This window comes from Equus przewalskii, chromosome 22 (assembly GCF_037783145.1).
Source record: "Equus przewalskii isolate Varuska chromosome 22, EquPr2, whole genome shotgun sequence".
Lineage (NCBI taxonomy): Eukaryota > Metazoa > Chordata > Mammalia > Perissodactyla > Equidae > Equus > Equus przewalskii.
In genome coordinates this window covers 17,475,379-17,495,253 of record NC_091852.1, presented here as the reverse complement: position 1 = coordinate 17,495,253, position 19,875 = coordinate 17,475,379, and the positions used below count along the sequence as shown (strand labels likewise).

General features: G+C 35.9%; 1 protein-coding gene across 4 annotated transcripts in view; it reads right to left on the bottom strand.

Annotated features, from left to right (window-relative positions):
• Positions 1 to 2,599: 2,599 nt before the first annotated feature.
• ABHD17B (abhydrolase domain containing 17B, depalmitoylase) overlaps positions 2,600 to 19,875 on the bottom strand; it is a 45,466-nt gene continuing 28,190 nt past the window's right edge. For all 4 annotated transcript variants that reach the window (XM_070590117.1, XM_070590116.1, XM_070590118.1 and 1 more), the window contains 3 exons: positions 10,631 to 11,100; positions 6,699 to 6,878; positions 2,600 to 4,138 (listed from right to left, as the gene is read on the bottom strand). In XM_070590117.1, coding sequence (XP_070446218.1) covers positions 3,919 to 4,138; positions 6,699 to 6,878; positions 10,631 to 11,097 — 867 coding nt within the window. In that variant the 5' untranslated portion in view covers positions 11,098 to 11,100 and the 3' untranslated portion in view covers positions 2,600 to 3,918. The remainder of the gene's footprint in view (positions 4,139 to 6,698; positions 6,879 to 10,630; positions 11,101 to 19,875) is intronic.

Here is a 19,875-nt window from a genome sequence, read left to right as displayed (position 1 = left end):
TAGTAAATATGCTGCTGAAATAAGCACTTGATTGTTTATTCATGTGACTATAGTTACCATCTTCACTAGGTTTTAACATGACCAAATAGCTGTTACTGAGCCTAGTAAAATGGATTAGTGTTAAATACTTACTTTAAATATACAGATCACTAATTTGAGAAATGTGAAAGGCATCAATTTACCATTCAATGAATAACCAGCTGATAAGGAGGAATCTAGGAGCCATTTAAAAAATAAAATCATGATTAACATTGGAGAGCAAATAAGTTTATGTTGTATTATAGTTCCAAAGCATCACTGGTACATTAGTCTAGATAAATTTGGTGAAGAGAAGATGAGAGTACAACTGTTGACGATTAGATTGTAGACCTTGGGAAAGTCACCTTCTCTTCTTTGGGTCTGTTTCCTAACCTGTAAAATGAAGGGATTACACTACAGCTTTTCTAAAGTTTTTAAGATTTATGAGTTTATCTGGCTTTCCTTTCTTAAAGTTAGGAACACCCATATATTTATGGAAATCATCAAGGAAAAAACTACTGTGAGATATATTCTTAGGTAGGATGTAGGACTGGTAAAATCTGAGTAAGTTAGAAGTTTGGAAAAATGTGAAGATGATAAACCAATCTAAAGTTCTCATCATGCTTTTTGTACTTCTAAGATACAGCAGGAGTCACGTACACTGCTCACCATTTTCCCAGGCCTAGTGTTACTATCCAAACTGCATCATGTTGGCATGCACCAAGTATTCAAATAAGTTACCTGGGGCTACTCTTGCCGAGCTTAAAAATCGATATGTGTCATTACATGAGAGTGCAGCTGAGAGATTTTTACATTACATTAGAAGTGTAAGGGACAATCAATCAGTTCCATCTCTTCATTTCTAGTGAGGAAACTGGTCCTGAAAAGTGACCTGCATAGGTCACAGATCTAATTAGTGCCAGTTGAGGAGAGCCCAGATCTGATTGCCAATTCAATTCTTTTACATTATTCTGTCTTCTAGATGCAATGTTCTGAGCAAGGAGAAATCTAAATGGAATATAAAATTTTAGAGGGACCTTACACAAGGTCTATCTAGTTCAACTTCTCATTAAATATGGAATTTCTTCTGTAGTGCTGTGACAGATGTCTTTCAGCTTTCTGCAGCTCCAGGGCTAAGATACTCACTAGTCCTTAGGAGGCAAGACCTTTCCTTGATGGACCAATAAGCATAAAGTTCCTTCTTACACCAAGCTCTACTCTGCCATTTTGCAACTTTCACCTAGTTCTGAGAATCAAAGAGAATAAACTGTACATGCCTCTCCAATATTTGAAGACAGCTATCATTCCATAGTCACAAAATCCTTCCATCAGTCTTTGGGTTTCAGTTTATGGGATTCTTTCCAAGTTGGTAAAACATCTCAGGATTTGCTCTAATTTGTGAATATCCTTTCACTGCATCCTGAAATCAAATTAATATTGCAGATGTGGTTTGGCCAGCACTTTGTCTATGACATTATTTCCCCATAATGACTTTTTCAGCATCTTAAGATTACATCAATTGCTAAACAGTTGGCTCACGTGTTACTTCTAGCAAGCTATGAAATCTCCAGATTTTTCTCATCCATAAATTCTTGACAAATGCAGTTTCATATTTCTATCACTGACTTTCTATTCTTTTTAGGATAATGATCAGGGTCCATGATTCCATGCATGATTGTGCCCCTGACTAGCTTGTCAACCTCATTCTTTTTTTTTCCCCCTCCCCAAAGCCCCAGTACCTAGTTGTATATTTTCGTTCTAAGTACTTTTAGTTTCTTTATGTGAGCTGCCACTACAGCATGGCTGCTGACAGACAAGTGGTGTGGTTCTGTGCCCAGGAACCCAACCTGGGCCACCAAAGTGGAGCGTGCCGAACTTTAACCACTAGGCCATCAGGGCCGGCTCGCCGATCTCACTCTTACGCTGTCCTTTCCACTTGACCTCTGGCCAGTCTTCTTACATTTCAAATGTATCATCTTTCCTCGAGGCTTCCACATAATGTTCCACTCAGCCAGGATGTTTCTCCTGGGCCACCCAGGTCTAGTAATTTGTCATCCTTAAAACTCAGTTTAAATATCACTTTATCCTGGAACTCTCCCTTGCCCTTCTCCCCACGGTCCCCTCCCAAAAGTACCTTTTTACCTTTTATAACATCCTACAAATCCTCTTCAGCCCTTATCTAAATAGCAATATTTGTGCAATGAGGTGTCTGTCTCCTCAGCTACACTGTGAAGTCTCTGAAGAAATGGTCAACGTCTATCTTTATCTAGCATAGGGTTTTGCATGATTTAGACCTTCAATAAATATTTGTTAAGTGAATACGGAATTAGTATGATCAATATATTGATTTTCTCAGGTAAACAAAGAAAACACTTAGCTAAATTCTAGGGTGCAAGTTGGCCAAAGAAGAAAGTGCATAGGCTCAAAGATAATATTGAAGAGGAAAAACTTCTCCAAAAGAAGAAAGTGATGATAAAATTTAGAAAACCATAGAACTCTGTTCTATAAAGATGAATGGTAATTTTTTTTCAGTCTTTATAGGAGAGGGTGGGGAGAATGGAAGAATGCAAACAAGCACAGCTGAGTGGTATATTTGTTGTTTTACTGTTAATTTGACACATCTGAACCAAAGCATTCACAATACTTGATATACTTTGAAGAGAATCATATACTATAGTCTTAGACATAACCACAGAACAAGCAGAACAATTAAAACTACATAAGGCCTTAAAATATATCCACAGTGTGTATTATTTCAATATTCATTCATTTACAAATTAGACTACATACCGTTAATTTTATTTTTATTTTTCTGTCATTGTTTTATTCAGGCAGGATTCATTCAAGGAAAGGCAACTTAGTTTTTGAGTGAGCTTTATTTTTTACTACATTGGTTAATATAAAAGTTATGAATTAAATGTTTTCTTATCTCCTGCATCCAGGAGTGAATCTATGAAATTCTCAGATAGTAATCCAAAACAATAGGTCCTATTCTTAAAAACAGCCAAAGTGAAAAGGGACCAAATAGCCAGTCTGTTTGTGGTCTTGAAGAACATCTAATGGACTTTCAGATTTTCTTATTATGAAGAGTACTTCAATTCTATGAGATTAGTCAAAATTTAAAACAACATTGCATATGAAATCATTCTCGAAGCTCTAAATGCCTTTTAAGTAACTAAAATGAACATTTTAAGTAGTTGCCTCACAGTACCAAACTTATAAATCAAAACTAGTTAAAATTCAGTGCTATCATGACTTCTCATTTACAAGGTAACTAGTTGGTAAATTAACAGATGGTGTAGAAATTAAAGACTTAATTATTTTAAAGGAGAAAGTGTATGGTAACGAGGGAATACAGAAAATTCAATGTATTTTACAATAAAATAACCATTTAAACCTCTATCCCTGTACAACAGGGTTTAGGTCATCTCTATGAACTTGCGTATTTTCTTACAATTTATTCTGAGTACTTGAATTGTTTTTGATATACAGCTTTTTATTGAAAGAATATTACATTTGTATACCAGGATAAGATTTAGTACATTGAGATGTTTTAAAAATATTTATAAATTTGTTTCTGATATGCAAAAGCATTTAGCAATACTTTTACAGCATTTGATTTTATAGAATTAAAATTTCATACAGTACTCATTTTGATGTTTAAAAAAAAAATTCACAGAAAAAATATAAATTACACAGCCTGACTGCATGATACTGTTATTTCCAGTTTCTAGTTCTGGTAATTAAAACCTTCATTAAGTCTGTTAACAAATCATTACCTGTACATTTATGAAGGCAACTGACATGATTTGCAAACAAAACCTTCAGGTTTTATGTTATTTACCAAAGAGTGCAGTTCAGCAAGAAAAGAAAACCCAGTATGCAAATTTACAGAATATTTTACAAATTTACCAGTTCCTGTGACACAAACTGTTTCAACCTTTCAAGGTACTGTCCATAAAGTTCCACATCATTGTGACCTGCCCCTTCAACCCACAGAGGCTCCACAGGTCTTTGGCAACGCTCAAACAATGCGAGGCCATGTGAAAAGTCAATGACTTCATCTTCAGTCCCATGAATTATTAATACTGGAGAGGTTATCTTAGAGATTTTGTCAATGCTGTAGGGAAAAAAGGGGGAAAGTCAATAAATTAACTATGAAAAGGAATGCAAAACAAATTTTCTTGTGCTTCATCAGAGAATTCAAACATCAGAACTGTCTGCCTTGAATCAATCCAGAATGAACAGATGCCTCTTGGACTTCAAATAAGATTCAAAAGTGACCTTTATATACTCTCTACCTTAAGACGATTTGAGGAAGTTACCTTCTGTTTTGAGGGAATCACTCAATGGTTACTGTCACCCTACTGCAATGCTGACGTTTAGCCCAGAGAAACTCAGGTTGCAAGGAGAGGAGGCAACTAAGGACCATTTCAAGTATGTGCTAACTTCACACCTCTCTGCACTCATTGTATTTTTCTCCCCGTCCTAATCTCCTACTAAAATGACCGCAAAACTTTTGTTTGTTTGTTTTAGAGTATTAACTCACAAAAATAGGGGTAATGTAATAAAACGTACCAAAATTTTGGAGCTGGAAAGCAGAAGAATGTGTAAGATAACAGACTAAAAGTATAGGAGAAAACACAATTTTAAGAGGACAGGATGTAAAGAAAAGAACCAACCCAATTTATTCCACGGAATACCTCAGAGGGCTAGGAACTGACATGGGAATGAAGGCATGTGACTGGAATCCACAGAATTTGTTCAAAGTCTGCTTAAGAAATAGTTTAGACCCCCTTCCCACAGGATCTTTCCCCTTCTTTATGCAGCTAGACAACTGCGCTCCACTCAAAACTGGCAGCTTTGTGGACTATGGGATTGCCAGACACAGTTTCAGGCAGAGGTGTCATAGAGACTAAGTAAACATAAACATACTGGCTGCTATGAACCCATTTTCCCTATTGGGCTCTCAGAATGCTGGCGGCCAGGCCTTCATCCTCCAAGCGGGAGTTTTATAAAGAGTATTCTTTGGAGACTGTATCCATATAAGAGGAAAGATATATAAATGCTGACATGGTGCGGTGGGGATTCCCAACTAATTGGCTTGACTAGATCACTCTATGATAAAGCTCACAGTCAACAAGCCTTAAATAGCTGCTTCACATCAGCTCTTTAGTCTCTCACTTGTATGCATATATGAGCAAACAACCAAGAATTATCAGAAGTCAGAGAACACTTTAAATATAAGACAGAGATAGAGCAAAACAATCAGAATTCAAAAAGACAATTCAGAGGAGACAGTAACTACCCAGAGAAGAAACCTTACAAGTAAACAAACAATTCTTTAAAAAAATTCTTAGAAATAAAGAGATAAGGTATTATAACCATAAAATGAGGATAGAATCTTGAAAAGGAGGAAAATCATCAATGAGAGAATTCAAGCCTGCATCTGGTAAGGAAAAAACGCTTGGGTATATTATTTGTTGTCAAATGTTCAGTAGTAGAGGAATTAACAAAATTTTTGTAACAACAACAAAGAAAAGGAATGTATGATCTTTTTAAAACAGGTTACTGCTAGTGCTGCCCTCCTCTTGGTGCAGCAGAAATGAGAGAGAGAGCTAGAAGAGATACAAGTTGGCAGTAGCATTACCACAAATACCTCCTTATCATTCCCACCATTCAGCTAGACAGAAGCAGTATAATTAACGCATATACCTTCCAGTCTACCATTATCTAAAGCAAAACCCCCAAATAAATGTAAAAACCAAAACCTCCCACAGCCTGCTCTGGTTACGCTCCCATAAGCTTCCCTACAAAAATGATCCCGTACTAGCTAATGATGAAAAACATTGTTTTTGAAATGACTCTTGCAGTTGTTATAAAGAACCAAGTGATGACTTGGCTTTTGGCCTATCTATCATTCACAAAAAATCCTTTGTATTGCTGCCAATTAGGGAAAGAAAGGAGACCGAAATTTGCCAGCTTCTCACTTCTTGCATTCTCTCTTTCTTTGAGAAAAACAGGCCATCAAATTTTTCCAGCTATGAAGAGGAGCTGGTAGGAACTACCCTCCTGTCTTGAGAAGTATGAGAAGTAGCTTTTCTTTCAAATCTGTCTAACACTGTATGTTTATAAACTTTGGGGTGGCAATACTTATTCTATTTCATTTAAGACAACTTCTTTGTAATTCACTCCTTTTGTGAATCAGATAGCATCAATTAGACATCCTTCACTCATTTTTATGCATGTGTCTCGTTTTCCCTCAACTTGCTCCTCTCCTCCATGGTTATATGTCTTGCTGAATGGTACCATCATCCATTAGCAGCTCAAGTCAGAAACCTGTATTCAAATCTTTTGTTTAGCATCCTATATCCAGTTTGATACTCAGTTCTCTAAATTTTATTTCTCAAATTCATTCTCTTTTCTCCATTACTAGTGTCAATGCCTGGGGTATAAGGCCCCCTTCAGCACTTTTCACCTGGATTACTATTGCTCAAACATTTCAGCCTCCTGACAGGTGGCCTGCCACCACCCTCTTCAAAATTAACTTTTCATAATTTCTATAACATGTAACAGAAGCTCATAGCTGAGTTAACTGTATCATGAATACCTTAAGTGATGGAAAAAAAATTCCCTCAAATGTTTCTTTGAATTAAACTATTTTGAATATTAATACTTACTTTGGGAATGCATCAAAACAGTAGGTCTTCTTGGTATCAGGAAAAGCAACTCGCATTCCCGAGGTCAAAGGAGAATGAAGGATAACAGCAGCACTCTCATACCGCGCGGCAAGATCCACAGACGGTACGGTCCCTATGCTTTGGCCATATATAATCACATTTTCAGGGCGAATGCCGTATCTACAAAGTTCAGAAGTTTAAAAAGAAAGAGTTGGACAGTTGGAAGCTATGAAATATTCAATCATTTCCAAGGATTTAATCTTATCACAGAATGACAACATGACAAAATGTCAACAAACTTACATTTAAAGCTTAAGTTTCTTAGTTATCACTATCATATCTAAAGCAACAGTAAGATCTATATTCTTAGCTTATTTTATCTTTCAGTTTCATCCTTTGAAAAATAATTGCTGAGGTCTTCTAAAATTTCAACCTTAAGAAATGAATTTATTAAAGCACCTATACAATTCAATGTAGCATTTTCTTTTTAAAAGATTGGCACCTGAGCTAACATCTGTTGCCAATCTTCTTTTTTTTTCCCCCTGGTTTTTCTCCCCAAATTCCCCCAGTACATAGTTGTACATTTTACTTGTGGGTCCTTCTATTTGTGGCATGTGGGACGCTGCCTCAGCATGGCCTGATGAATGGTGCCATGTCCGCACCCAGGATCTGAACCAGTGAAACCCTGGGCCACCGAAGTGGAGCGTGCGAACTTAACCACTTGGCCACGGCGCCGGCCTCAATGTAGCATATTTTTTACTACATTTGGAACACATTATATCATTAATATTTCAATGGATTGATGTTTAACGGATATTTAGTGTTTATTTTACATTCAATATAACAAAAGTTCTTTATTTCTCTAGACATCAAAAGTGACTCATTTTATTTTCTGAAGTTGGTCATAGTGATGAAAATACTACATATAGTTACAGTACGGAATGAATAAAATATATGCAGCATCTTAGCCAAGAAGAAATTACTATTTTTCTTGAAATTTGCCTTTACTTACTCATAGAAATGGATTAATGACTGAAAAGATAAAGAGATGAATGAAGATTCCAAAAGCCATATGGTTCAGTTAATTATGAACAGACATCATGCTAAAATCTCAACAGCATGCTTTACTCACTTAAAAAATGCTTCAAATTTAAATGTGTGAACTCATTCACTCAGTAATATTGGGTACATACTATGTTCCCGCCACTGTTACTTGTCTACAGTGTAGTTGTCCCAAATATAAACTACTGCAAGTGTAAGTAAGGTGCCTCAGGAGCTAATGGGGTTAAGGGTTAGAGTGACATCAAATACGCCTTTCCACTTTAGAAGTCTCACAGCAGTCACTTCTGGCTGCTAAGGGCCATCTGCACAACAGCTTCTAGTCGTTTGAGAAGTTAATAGAGTTTTCCAAGTATCTGAACATTTACCAGGAAGAGCAAGACAAGCCCCATGTGCTCCTTATGGCCCTTTCCAGGGGCACAGGACTATTTGAACCATCCAGATAGTGACATACCACCCCACAGTTTCTTTCAGTCAGGCCTACACAAGCATTTGGATACGTCCCCAAGGTACGGTTCCATCTACTCCACACTGACTCTAAATTAGAAAAGCTGTTTTCTTTACAATAGACCTAGGTGTACACACTTAACAGGAATGAAGAAATTCTGAAAATGAACTTTAGTAGAATCACCCTAACTCCTCCAGCTGCACGGTTTCTGTTAGCTGAATAGCAGCACTGTTGGTGGTATCGATGGGTTTTAGGCTAAAGCTAGCAATGGCAAGGCTCCAGAGTAGCAGGGGCAGCTGCCAATTTAATATCAGGTCTCAAAAGCAATAACAGAGTTTCAGAATAGTACAAGTTAGAAAGGACTTTAGAGACCATCTAATCTAGTTCAGCTGCTTAGTGAGCAGATGTTCAAAGTAGAGTAAGTTAGTGACAGACCTATAATTAGAACTCAGGTATCCTGACTCCCAGTCCAGTGCCTTTTCCATTATAGCACACAGATAATGAACTCAAAGACTGTAGGGGAAGGCTGCATAGTGACTATTAGTCTCTTATTTTCTGTTGATTGATCAGAATTTAAAAAACAGGTTATTATAGATATTCAATTATCCTGAAAAGGAGATCATTCAAATAATAATAAAGTTCACTACTTTTCCCTTCCTGGTTACTTAAGCCCTAACTTTTCACTTTAACCAAGTAAAGAAAATAATAGGCATGAATTCTAATTGCACACATTTTATTAGATGATAGAATTCTACACTAGTCATCAAATATTTAAAAAGATTAACTAATCAAGACTAGAAATCATTTTAGAAAGTTTCCTTCAAATTGATATCTAACAAGATTAAAAAATAATAATAATGATAAAGCTGACCACTTGCAAGAGGGGATTTTTTTACATAAACATAGAACACTGAACTACATACTAACGCTTTATTTGAATAAAGTTATCTTTTTGTGTTACTTAGAAGCACTAATAATGAAAGCTATCTGCTTTAACTTATTAGCATCCTTAAAAACTATACTAATCCACTGAAGTTATACTTTAAAAGAATGAATTATGGTATGTGAATTATATCTCAATAAATCTGTTATTAAAAAAATATCCTACTTTCCTGACAGTTACTACACTACATTCATCTGGCTGACTCTGAAAAGCAGGCACTCACGTTTCTTTGTCTGTAGGCCTGAGGGGACTGACATCAGTATACCTGAAGCAGATTTTGACTGTTCATTTAAGGTAGTTTTTAAGTTTATACATTTTTACCACCCTCCCCTCCCCAACAAGTTCCTTATCTACCACTTATACTACTACCATCTATTTTTTCTTACTCACCAGATAGATGTTTTTGTATCATTTCAAGTGATCTACAAATCCCCTTTATATAGAACTTTGCTATGAGAGTATAGCTTTATTATATATCTTGGAGGAGTAAATGTTTCTAAAGACATTTTTTAAAAAGGTTATGCCTATAACAAAATTGAGGAGGTTCTGCCTAACTAACTGAAACTACTAATATTTAAACATTAAATTAGGAACAGTAGGTTTTCTTTACGTCCTCTAGCTTTAGTCTAAAATACTCTGGAAGTCATGCAGCTTATCAATGTATAATATGCAGAATAATTTGTACTAAGATATCTATTTATTGTACATTGTCTCATGAAAAAATACACTCAAGTCTACAAAACTGCAATACTTTTCAAGAAAAATTTATAGGTATCTTGGTGACTAGAAAAAAATCAATGCAATTTCTGGTTCCCAAAAATGTATTCTCTGTTACAATCAGAGAATAACTGACATAGTAAGAGAATTTACTTAAATGATTTATAACATTATTTTTTTCATCTGAGATCATTCTCCAATTTGATGAGTTCAGAATGCAGAGTAAAATCTCACTTTTACAGAATGAATACTTTAAAAAAAATAGTTCCAATAAGGTATCTTTAAGTCATACCTTCTAAGAGATAATAATATAAAATATAAAAGAACAGACTCTGGCTTAGGATTTCAACAAAAACAATCTAGCCTCTTACATTGTTAATAACAGATCAAGTGAATATTAGCTAAATCATTGTTTACTCTCATTCCCTTGAAATGTTGCAACTTTGAATTATGATTTTTATATCACACTCCAAGAAGTTTATAAAACCAAACATTTATTATTGGCTTAAACTTAAGAAAATCACACACACACATATGCACTAACACAGACACACAAACATGACCTGTCTTAAAAAACCTTCTATACTATTTTACAAAATTTAAGATTACAATTTAAAAATTTAACTCTTCATAGGTATATATTGGTAAATATAATCTCTATTTAGTACTTCAAGAAGTGTTGTAAAGACAGCTTTTATTTTGTTCTTATACAGGACAACTTTAGTTAACGATCACCAGTGTGGAAAATTCCCAATCACCATTTACCTTGTCCTAAGAGCAAGCCAAGCAGCTTCTATGTCTGCATAGAGGTTCTTCTCCGTTGGTTTCCCGGAACTTGCACCATATCCAGAATAATCATATGAGAATATATTACAATTAATCCGTGATCCCAGTCCTATGTAAAAGCTGCTCATCTGACCAAGATCAACAGCATTTCCATGTGAGAAGAGTAAAGTGTATTTGGCATTGGGCGAGCAACGCACAAACATGCAGGCAATTCTGTTGCCTTTACTGGTTCTAGTCATGAAACACTCAATGGCATCTTTTTCTCTAGAAGAGTACTGCCAGTCTGCTCGTTCTGATAGGTGTAAAGTCCAGCGGCTTCCACTTTCATCACACATTAGCGTGTAAGTTGGATCAGGTGGCAAAAACGCTAATTTTGAAGCAATTTTCCCTGGACAAGGTGGACAGCAGAAGAGGCAACATAGCTCACTAAATGAAAGATTATTCATCTTCTGAAAAAGAAAAGGAGATAGCAAATGTTTTAATCACTGAATGTGGATTCTGCATTCTTATACAACACAAGGTTAAAACAAAGACACCACACTTAATTCTACTGGTGGTCATTGTCTACGATTATTTCAAGTATCCTGCCTCAAGCAGATTTTTGGCATCTTTCTAGAAATACTTTAAATCCTGAGGTGAGACAAACATTCCTGACCAGGACAGACTCAAATACTATATGACATGTTTAAATAGTAGTGATTATATCTTATATTTAACCAAAATATGAAAAATAATTCAAAGAGTAGACGTAATATTTGTTATTTCTCCACAAACAACAACATAGGAGTATGCAATATCTTGAGTGTGGTTCGTAATTTCTATGTAACTCAGTGAAGAGTCTCAGAGTCTCAGGGAGAAGCTAGGGATTTACCACGGCACGGCACATGTCTAAGAAGAGCATTTATGAAGCACCCACTATCTGTCAGGCTTGGTGCTAAGTGTTCTCTGTGTACTGCCACGTTTAATCCTCAAAACAAGCCTGTCTCTTAGTCTGAGGAAAGAAACTTGCACAAGGGAAGGCAGTGGTAGAGCCAGGACTGGGCACCAGCTCAACCACTGTCCTCCATCACTGGCCTCCACTGCCTCAAGGGCTCACAACACTATTGGTCTCAGAAGCCTATCATTTTATCCATAGTGCCAGTGGCCCAAATAACCTATAAAACATTAAAATGTAAATAAGTATGTAATTACTGCACAAACTAAAAAAGCTATAATATAAAGTCCATTATGGAAATAAGGTAAAATCTGCTAAAGGTAAAATTTCCCAAATGATTAGATGGGAAGGAGCCTAAGGTTTGGAGTGAGAAGGAGCTGAGGTAGAATCCCAACTGTACCACTTCCTAGCTGTGTGCCCTTGGGCAAATTATTTGCCTTTTTGACCCTCATTGTCTTCCTAAGTAAATGAGGCCAATGCCTACACTGACCACAGCGGTTGTGAAGAATAACTACAACTGATATAGTTAAGGCACATAATACAGTAATGGCCATACAGTTTCAGGGCTGACCCACTTTCTCTTCTGTCTTTTTCATTGATATTGTTAAAGTATGCAGCTCATATTAGCTCAGGAACAAACATAAAGTAATACTTGTCTGCCCTACGGGCATTTCCTTCTAGCTTGTCTTTTCTCAAATTCCTCTCTCTTTTTAGCCGTAGACCATTGCTTATTTCCAGGAAGAAGGCATTCAAAACAAACACCTTCCAGAGGTTTGGTGGCATCTAATTTTCTCCAAAAAATCTAAATACAAGGATAGGAAAAAATGTACATCGTGATACCAAAAATGAGAGGAAATCACCTCACCTTTAGGTTGACTAAAGAGGTGAGACTATTTGGCAAGAAAGAAATGCCTTTTTCCTCACTACTGAATCAAAATCTAGTCTACACCGTGGAATACAAATGTGTTAATTTCCCAGTATAAACTAATCAGATAGAGAAACAAGGGTAGAAGTGACATAAAAGGCTTCAACAGATTAGTAAGGGAAGGGCAGAAAAGTGTCTCTTGGATATTGGGAAACACCTTTACTTGCCATTCTATCTTTATTCTTTTTCAGCCTTCAAAACAAACATAGCCTGAAGAAGTTAATGTCTTAGTCTGGTTGGAACAAGAGTTACATAGAACAGAGATGACAACCAGGTGTCATCTCTAGTGCTAACTCTAACTGGCTCCATTAAGTGTTGTGCTGAGAAGGATTCTGAGGGCATGCCCGAGGCTTGGCAAGCAAAGAATGTGTGATAAATTAGAGATGTATGCTACAGAATTTGGCTACAAATTTATTATCCTGCTCAGAAGGATAAAGGACCTGGTGAAGAAGACAGCAGGGAAGGGAGTTCAAAGGGTCAGTTCCAGAGAAGGAGATGACCTAGAAAAAGAAGATGAGGTAGAAGGTACAATATGTCAAGGCTATCTGTTTAATAATCTGCCTATGTTTATTTCTCGCCCCCAATCTCCTTACATGCCATCAAATGCTGACCCACAACAGCCTATTAAAAACTTGATTAATAAGTAAACTGTATATAGCTAGACCATGGTCCTATAATTTACCTCTTGAAAACCTGAAGACTTCCATATACTATAATAAAGTAATTTTGAAATAAATCTGGCTGACTGAACATATTTAATGCTGCAGAGATGCTTCTGGGGAAGAACACCAAAAGCAAAAAGCAGATGGGAGAAAAGCTGCAGTGCGAGAGTCTAGTCTAATGAAAAGACAACGTGACCTTCTTAATGTTGGCAGAGGAAATTATTCCCACCTCCACCACCTCAAACTCAGAAAACTGGTGTCCATTTAACAACAGAAACTAGCAAATTATTGCTTTCCTAATAACAGGCTTGGTATAGGGCAGCAAACACACACTTGCTTAAAAAAAGTTACTCTCTCCTTTTCTCTAAGTGTGAAAAAGTATAAATAAAACAGATGAACCTAAGTTTTAGTATGACTAGAGCTGAGCAAGTTATGAGGGAAAACATTTTATTCTCCCCCCGACCAGAGGAAGATTTGCCCTGTGCTCACATCTGTGCCCAGCTTCCTCTATTTTCTATGTGGGTCACCACCAGAGCACGGCCTCTGCAGAGTGGTGTAGGTCTGTGCCTGGGAACTGAATGCGGGACGCCAAAGCAGAGTGCACCAAACTTAACCACTAGGCCACAGAGCTGGCCCCATTTTATTCTTGATAAAAATTTTAAAAATTATTGAAATAACTTGTTAAACTTAAGATAATTTTATGTTCAATTTGTTTTATATAAAACTCACCTGAATAAAAATATACGTTTACTAGTTCTGTCTTGGCAACAAAATTTGAAGAGACAAGGCAGCAAATACTCGTAGGGAAAAAATGATAGACATCTGAGAGTGCCAAAAAACCATAAAAGACAGAGAACAAATTGAATAATTTATACCAGAATTTTTGATCTAGACAAAACAAAAATTTAAAATGTTATAATAAACTTGAAAAAAAAAGAGAGAGAGAATGCTTAAAGATGAAACAGAAAAAAGTGTCAAAGAAAAATTCAACTAGAATCCCTCGTATTGAGATTATCTGACACAAAGAATTAAACTGATGGCTTGGGTACAAGAATTGATAATAGCCAAAGAACACATTAGTGAGCTGGAAGATCAGGTTAAAGAATTCCGAAACGTTAAATTTTTCAGGGAGAGACGGATGTAGAGATAGAAAATATAAAAGGAAAATTTAAGGAGGATAGAAAGAGAAATATCATTATCAATACTATAAGAGTCCCAGGGAAAAAAGTAGAGAGGAGAAAATAAAGATAAGACAATCTAAGAATTTCTCAGAATAAAAGAAAGAAAATTCAGATTGGAATAGCTTAGAGTGACAAACGGTATTTAAGAAAACTGTCAGCTAGACAAGTTACAGTAAATTTTAAAATTGCCAGAAACAAAAATCTGAAAATTTCCAACAGTCACACTACAATCCAGAAGACACTGGAGGGATAGTTTTAAAGTAATGGAAAGATAAGCTTTGAATCTAGAATTTTACATAGAAATAAAATACTATTTTAAAATGAGGATAAAATAAAGATATGTCCAGGCATACAGAAACTCAGAAGGATTACCAAACCAAGACCCTCTCTGAAAAACTCTAGCAAGGAGGAAAATAAATCCAAGAGAATTCTATGAGATATCTGAGACCTGACAAATACAGGAGAGCAGTTAATATAACGTATTTTTTTAATAAGTAAGCAATGGAGAGAAAAAAAACAAAGTATATCTCTAACACTTCAGAATCAAAACTTTGGAGAATACTAATAAAGAGAGGATTGGAAGAAGAGTTAGGAGTATTTAAGAAGCAAAAATGTGGGGCCAGCCCAGTGGCATAGTGGTTAAGTTCATACTCTGCTTTGGTAGCCCAGAGTTCACAGGTTGGGATCCCAGGTGTGGACCTATACACCGCTCATCAAACCATGCTTTGGTGGCGTCCCACATACAAAATAGAGGAAGACTGGCACAGATGTTAGCTCAGGGCCAATCTTCCTCACCAAAGAAAAAGAAAAGTAGTGAAAATGTGCTGGGGCACTGGTCACTTGACTTGTTCAGAATGATATTAATATTGATAAGCTTAATGCATGGAAGAAAAACATGAATATAAGTATGACTTTTAATAAGTCAGATACAACCATCATAAAAATTACAGCTTGTAGGATACACCTGAAATAGTTCTAGCTATTTATTACAAATGTCTAGCTTTCAATATTTATTATCGTGTTAAAATCAAGGAGTGTAAGCACAAATAAATAAGAAAAAAGAAATTAAAGGCAGATATCAACAAAATAGAGAACAAAAAGCAAAAAAGAAATTAACAGACTCAAAAGCCGATTCTTAGAAAAAGCTTCTATTACTACTAATAGCAACTAGCATTAACTGAGCACTTACTAAGTGTCGAGTACTGTTCTAAAGACTTATCATATATCAACTCATTTAATACTTTCAACAACACTCTGATAGAGAATTATCATTATACCCACTTTGCAATTGAGGAAATAGAGGCACAAAGGTAGTTATGTAACTTGTCAAAGGTCACATAGCTGCTAAGCAGTGGAACTGGTAATTGGCAGAATGACTCTTGGGCCTCAACTCATAACCACTATTTTGTGGATCAGACGAGAATGATCAAGAGAAAGAGATAAGCAAAAATCAAAATACTATTTGGAAAAGACAGACCTACAGACATAGTTTTTAAAAATAAAAAAAGTGTCAATAAATTAAATAATGTGGATGAAATGAATGAATTTCTTGAGTAAATAAAAGGACAACAAAAAACAATTAAAAAATGGACAAAGGATTTGAATAGAATTTCTCCAAAGAAGATATACAAATGGCCAATAAGCACATACAAGATGCTCAACATCATTAGTCATTAGGGAAATGCAAATCAAAACCACAGCGATACCCCCTTCATACCCACTAGGATGGCTATAATCAAAAAGCCAGATAATGACAAGAGTTGACAAGGATATGCAGAAATTAGAACCTTCATACACTGTTGGTGGGGAAAAAAAATGGGGCAACTAATTTGGAAAAAAGTTTGGTAGTTCCTCAAAAACTTAGACACAGAGTTAGCATTTGACCAACCAATTCTGCTCTTACATATATAACCAAGAGAAATGAAAACGTATGTCCACACAAAAACTTGTACATTAATGTTTACAGAAGCATAATTCATAATAGCTAAAAGGTGGAAACCACCCAAATGTCCATCAACTGATGAAGAGACAAACAAAATGTGGCATATCCATGCAATGGAATATTCTTCAGTCATAAAAAGGAACAAAGTATTGATGCATGCTACAAAGTGGATGAATCCTGAAAAAACTGTGCTAAGTCAAGTCAGTCACAAAAGATCATTTACTGTATGATTCCATTTACATGAAATGCCCAGAACAGGCAAACCTATAGAGACAGCAATAGATTAGTGGTTTGTCTAGGACTGTGGGAGATGGGTGGGTCAGGGAACAATAGCTAAAGAGTATGGGGTTTCTTTTGGGGGTAATGAAAATGTTCTAAATTGATTTGGGTGGTGGCTGGACAACTCTGCTAATTTATATTAAAAACCACTGAATTGTATATTTTAAATAAGATTGTATAATATGTGAATTATATCTTAATAAAGCTGTTACCAAAAAAAGGTCTTTGGAAAGCTAAGGTAACTCTGCAAAGCAAGAGCAACAGTACATATGTATTTGCAGGGTAGCCGGGAATTTTCCCTGCCAGATATTAAGACAGACTACACAAAGTTAAAAAACAAAGACACACTGGTGCTGGCACAGAAACAAATTGACCTAGTAACAGAAGACTGAGCTTATAAACAGACTATGCATAAAAGAGAATCTCCTATGACACAGTTGGTTTCTCAAAGCAGTAGGAAAGGATGGATTCCTTAGCAGACTCCACCACGAACATTTGCCACATGGGCAAAAGTAGATCCGACCTCTCAGTATGCACAAGACAAACTCCAGAGAGATTATAGGCCTAAAACGCAAAACTAACACAATGAAAAAAATCCACACAACATAAAACATTGGTAGATTTAGCTTCAGTCAAATTAAGGATTTCTATTCAGTGAAAAACGCTTTGGGAAAGATGATTTCTTCATCCAAAACTGACAAAACTGAGGGCTAATATCTAGAATATAAGGAACTTCTACAAAAACAAGAAAAAAACAGGTAACTCAAGAGAACAAATGGGAAAAAGACATGAATAAGCAATTTACAGGATAAACACGGCTAACAATATGAAGAAAGGTCACTCTCAACAACTGTAAGAGAAATGCAAGAAGTATCACTTCAAAACTATAAGAAAAATAAAAATTAGAAAACTGAGTAACAGCAAGTACTGGTGAGAATGGGGAAAAACAGGAACCTTTGTGAACTGCTTGGTAAGCCATTCTGTTTACCTATGACCCAGAATCCAACTCTTGGGTAAGTACTCCAAAGAAATAATTTCACAGGTCCTTAAGGTAAGATATCCCAGAGTGCTCACGGTGGTATTATTTGTATCAGGGTGTAGGAAGCAACACAGAGTCCATCACTGGGGAAATGAGTAAGTAAATGTGTTGGGGGCAGATAATAGAATATTATGCAGAGTCAGAAGTAGTGATTTTGATAGCTAGAGCTTAAAAATACAGTACTGGGTAAAAAACGTAAGGAATAAACTGAGATCTGTAATACCATTAATATAAATTTTTTATATCTTCAAGAACAAATATCTAAGGACACGTATATCTGAGTCGATGCTTATGGAGGGGGAGAGCGAAGAGGACGTTGAAAGGAAGAAAATAAAAATTAAAACGAGAGCAGGGCCTATGTTTATAGATTGATGATGATAATGTGCTATAAACTAGACTAGAAATTCCAGAGGGCAAGCATCACATCTGCTTGCTTACCACTGGACCTTAATGCCAAGCAGAGTACCTGACACATACAGGGTTTCTAACATTTTTTGGATGAATGAGTTAGTAAATTAACAAGATTAACTCAAATCTCTGTACCTAAGAAGCCCCTACACAAAGAAAGAAAAAAGTTTACTAAATCATATGTTAAGAAAGGAAGCAAATATTTTTTTGACAATCACTTATGTTTCTTGTATGGGGGCAAAAGCGAGGCAGTCAAACGAAAATCTACGAACCTAAGTGTTGGGGGGGAGAATGCCGGCGGGAAAAGCACAGCTAGTTACTAAAATCATTCAGTGTGCTATGAAGCACAGAACAGGACAGTCTTCCAGGAAGGAAGAAATCTTGCCCCTCCTGAAATTAATTCACAAAATGAAAGGTCAACTCAATGTTAAACAGATGGCCCATTGTGAAAATTAAGGTTTTCCTTTTGGCAGGCGACTCTAAGGTTACTTCACTTATAGCAGGAGGAATTTCCTAAAATTGTATGAAATAATAATTTAAGAACCTGCTTCTCTTGGTAACTTTTTCCTGCTCAATGACAAAGGAAAAAAGATGAACATCTGAGTATTTTCTCAGCAAAACAGGAAGACCAGTGTTAAAAATGTCCCTAAATAGAATGACCTACTGTATCCCCTTCCTCTCTTCTGACAGAAGTATTACTGAGATGTCTCGTCAATTCCTAACGTAACAACAATTACTGAGAAAACTCTCCCTTCCATCTCCTTTGTTAATAGTTTCTTGGTAATGCAGATTGACTCATATTACTACCATCTACAAAGGACACCTGATTCTTTTAGGGTTCAAGATTTTGTTCTAAGAAACAGAACCAGTACTCAAGTCTTTTAAAGGTTTTAGAGATAACACTTTAAAATGCTTATATCTTTTCTTCATTTTGTGTGCTATTTTGACAACTGTGCTCTATATAGTATCTATGCTGATTTAAAGTTTTACCCAATTTAGAGTGTTGGTAGTATAAGTCACTTAAATTTTGATATACCAGATTTCTTGTTAAGAGCTATTTTCTAATGTTCAAGATGAATTACTTTGAATTTGGCTTCATTCATGGATAAATCTGGGGAAGTACTACTACATATTCTATCCTGTAGAATGTCAGAATTTATCATGTCTCCTAGAGAATCTACAACTATTTCCAGTTAAATGTAGGCCCATCTATTTATCAATCAGGCTTCTGGAAGTCCTAATGATTCATGTTTCTAGAGATTATTTTTTTAAGTTATAAACAAATTTCTGAGCATTCAAAGACAAAAAATAATTGAAAAAGGGAAGACTGCACAAAATGTAAAGAGTGGTCTGTTTGCCACCATAAGAAAAACAAACAAACCCACTTTTGATACTTACCTTTGGTAACAAAAATTAAAGCCTGATGTTTTTTAGATAAACTAACAGAAGAAACCAGAAAAGTAAAGTAAAATTAGATTTATAGGAGAGCCTGACTAACACCAGAAATAGACAAATGAGGTGGATGTTTGATTATTAACAGTAAGAGGTAGCAAAGATCAGAATGGACTAAAGCCAGAAGTGACAGCAGAGAAGATATTCAGCTACAAAAAAGCAGGGGGAAAAAAATCAGATTTTAGGTCAGTTCTGTACAAGGGGGTCAGGGCCCAACACACCTCAATAGACTGATCCAAACAAAATCACCATAATATCACTATACAAAAGTAGTCAATTATATAACAGCTCAGTAGCCTAGGAGCATATAAAAACAAAAACAAGGGAAATTAAACTTCCTTCAGTATCTACGGAGGACATCAAGTTAGTCAGGCACTGCCACCCTAAGATCTAGTATGTAAT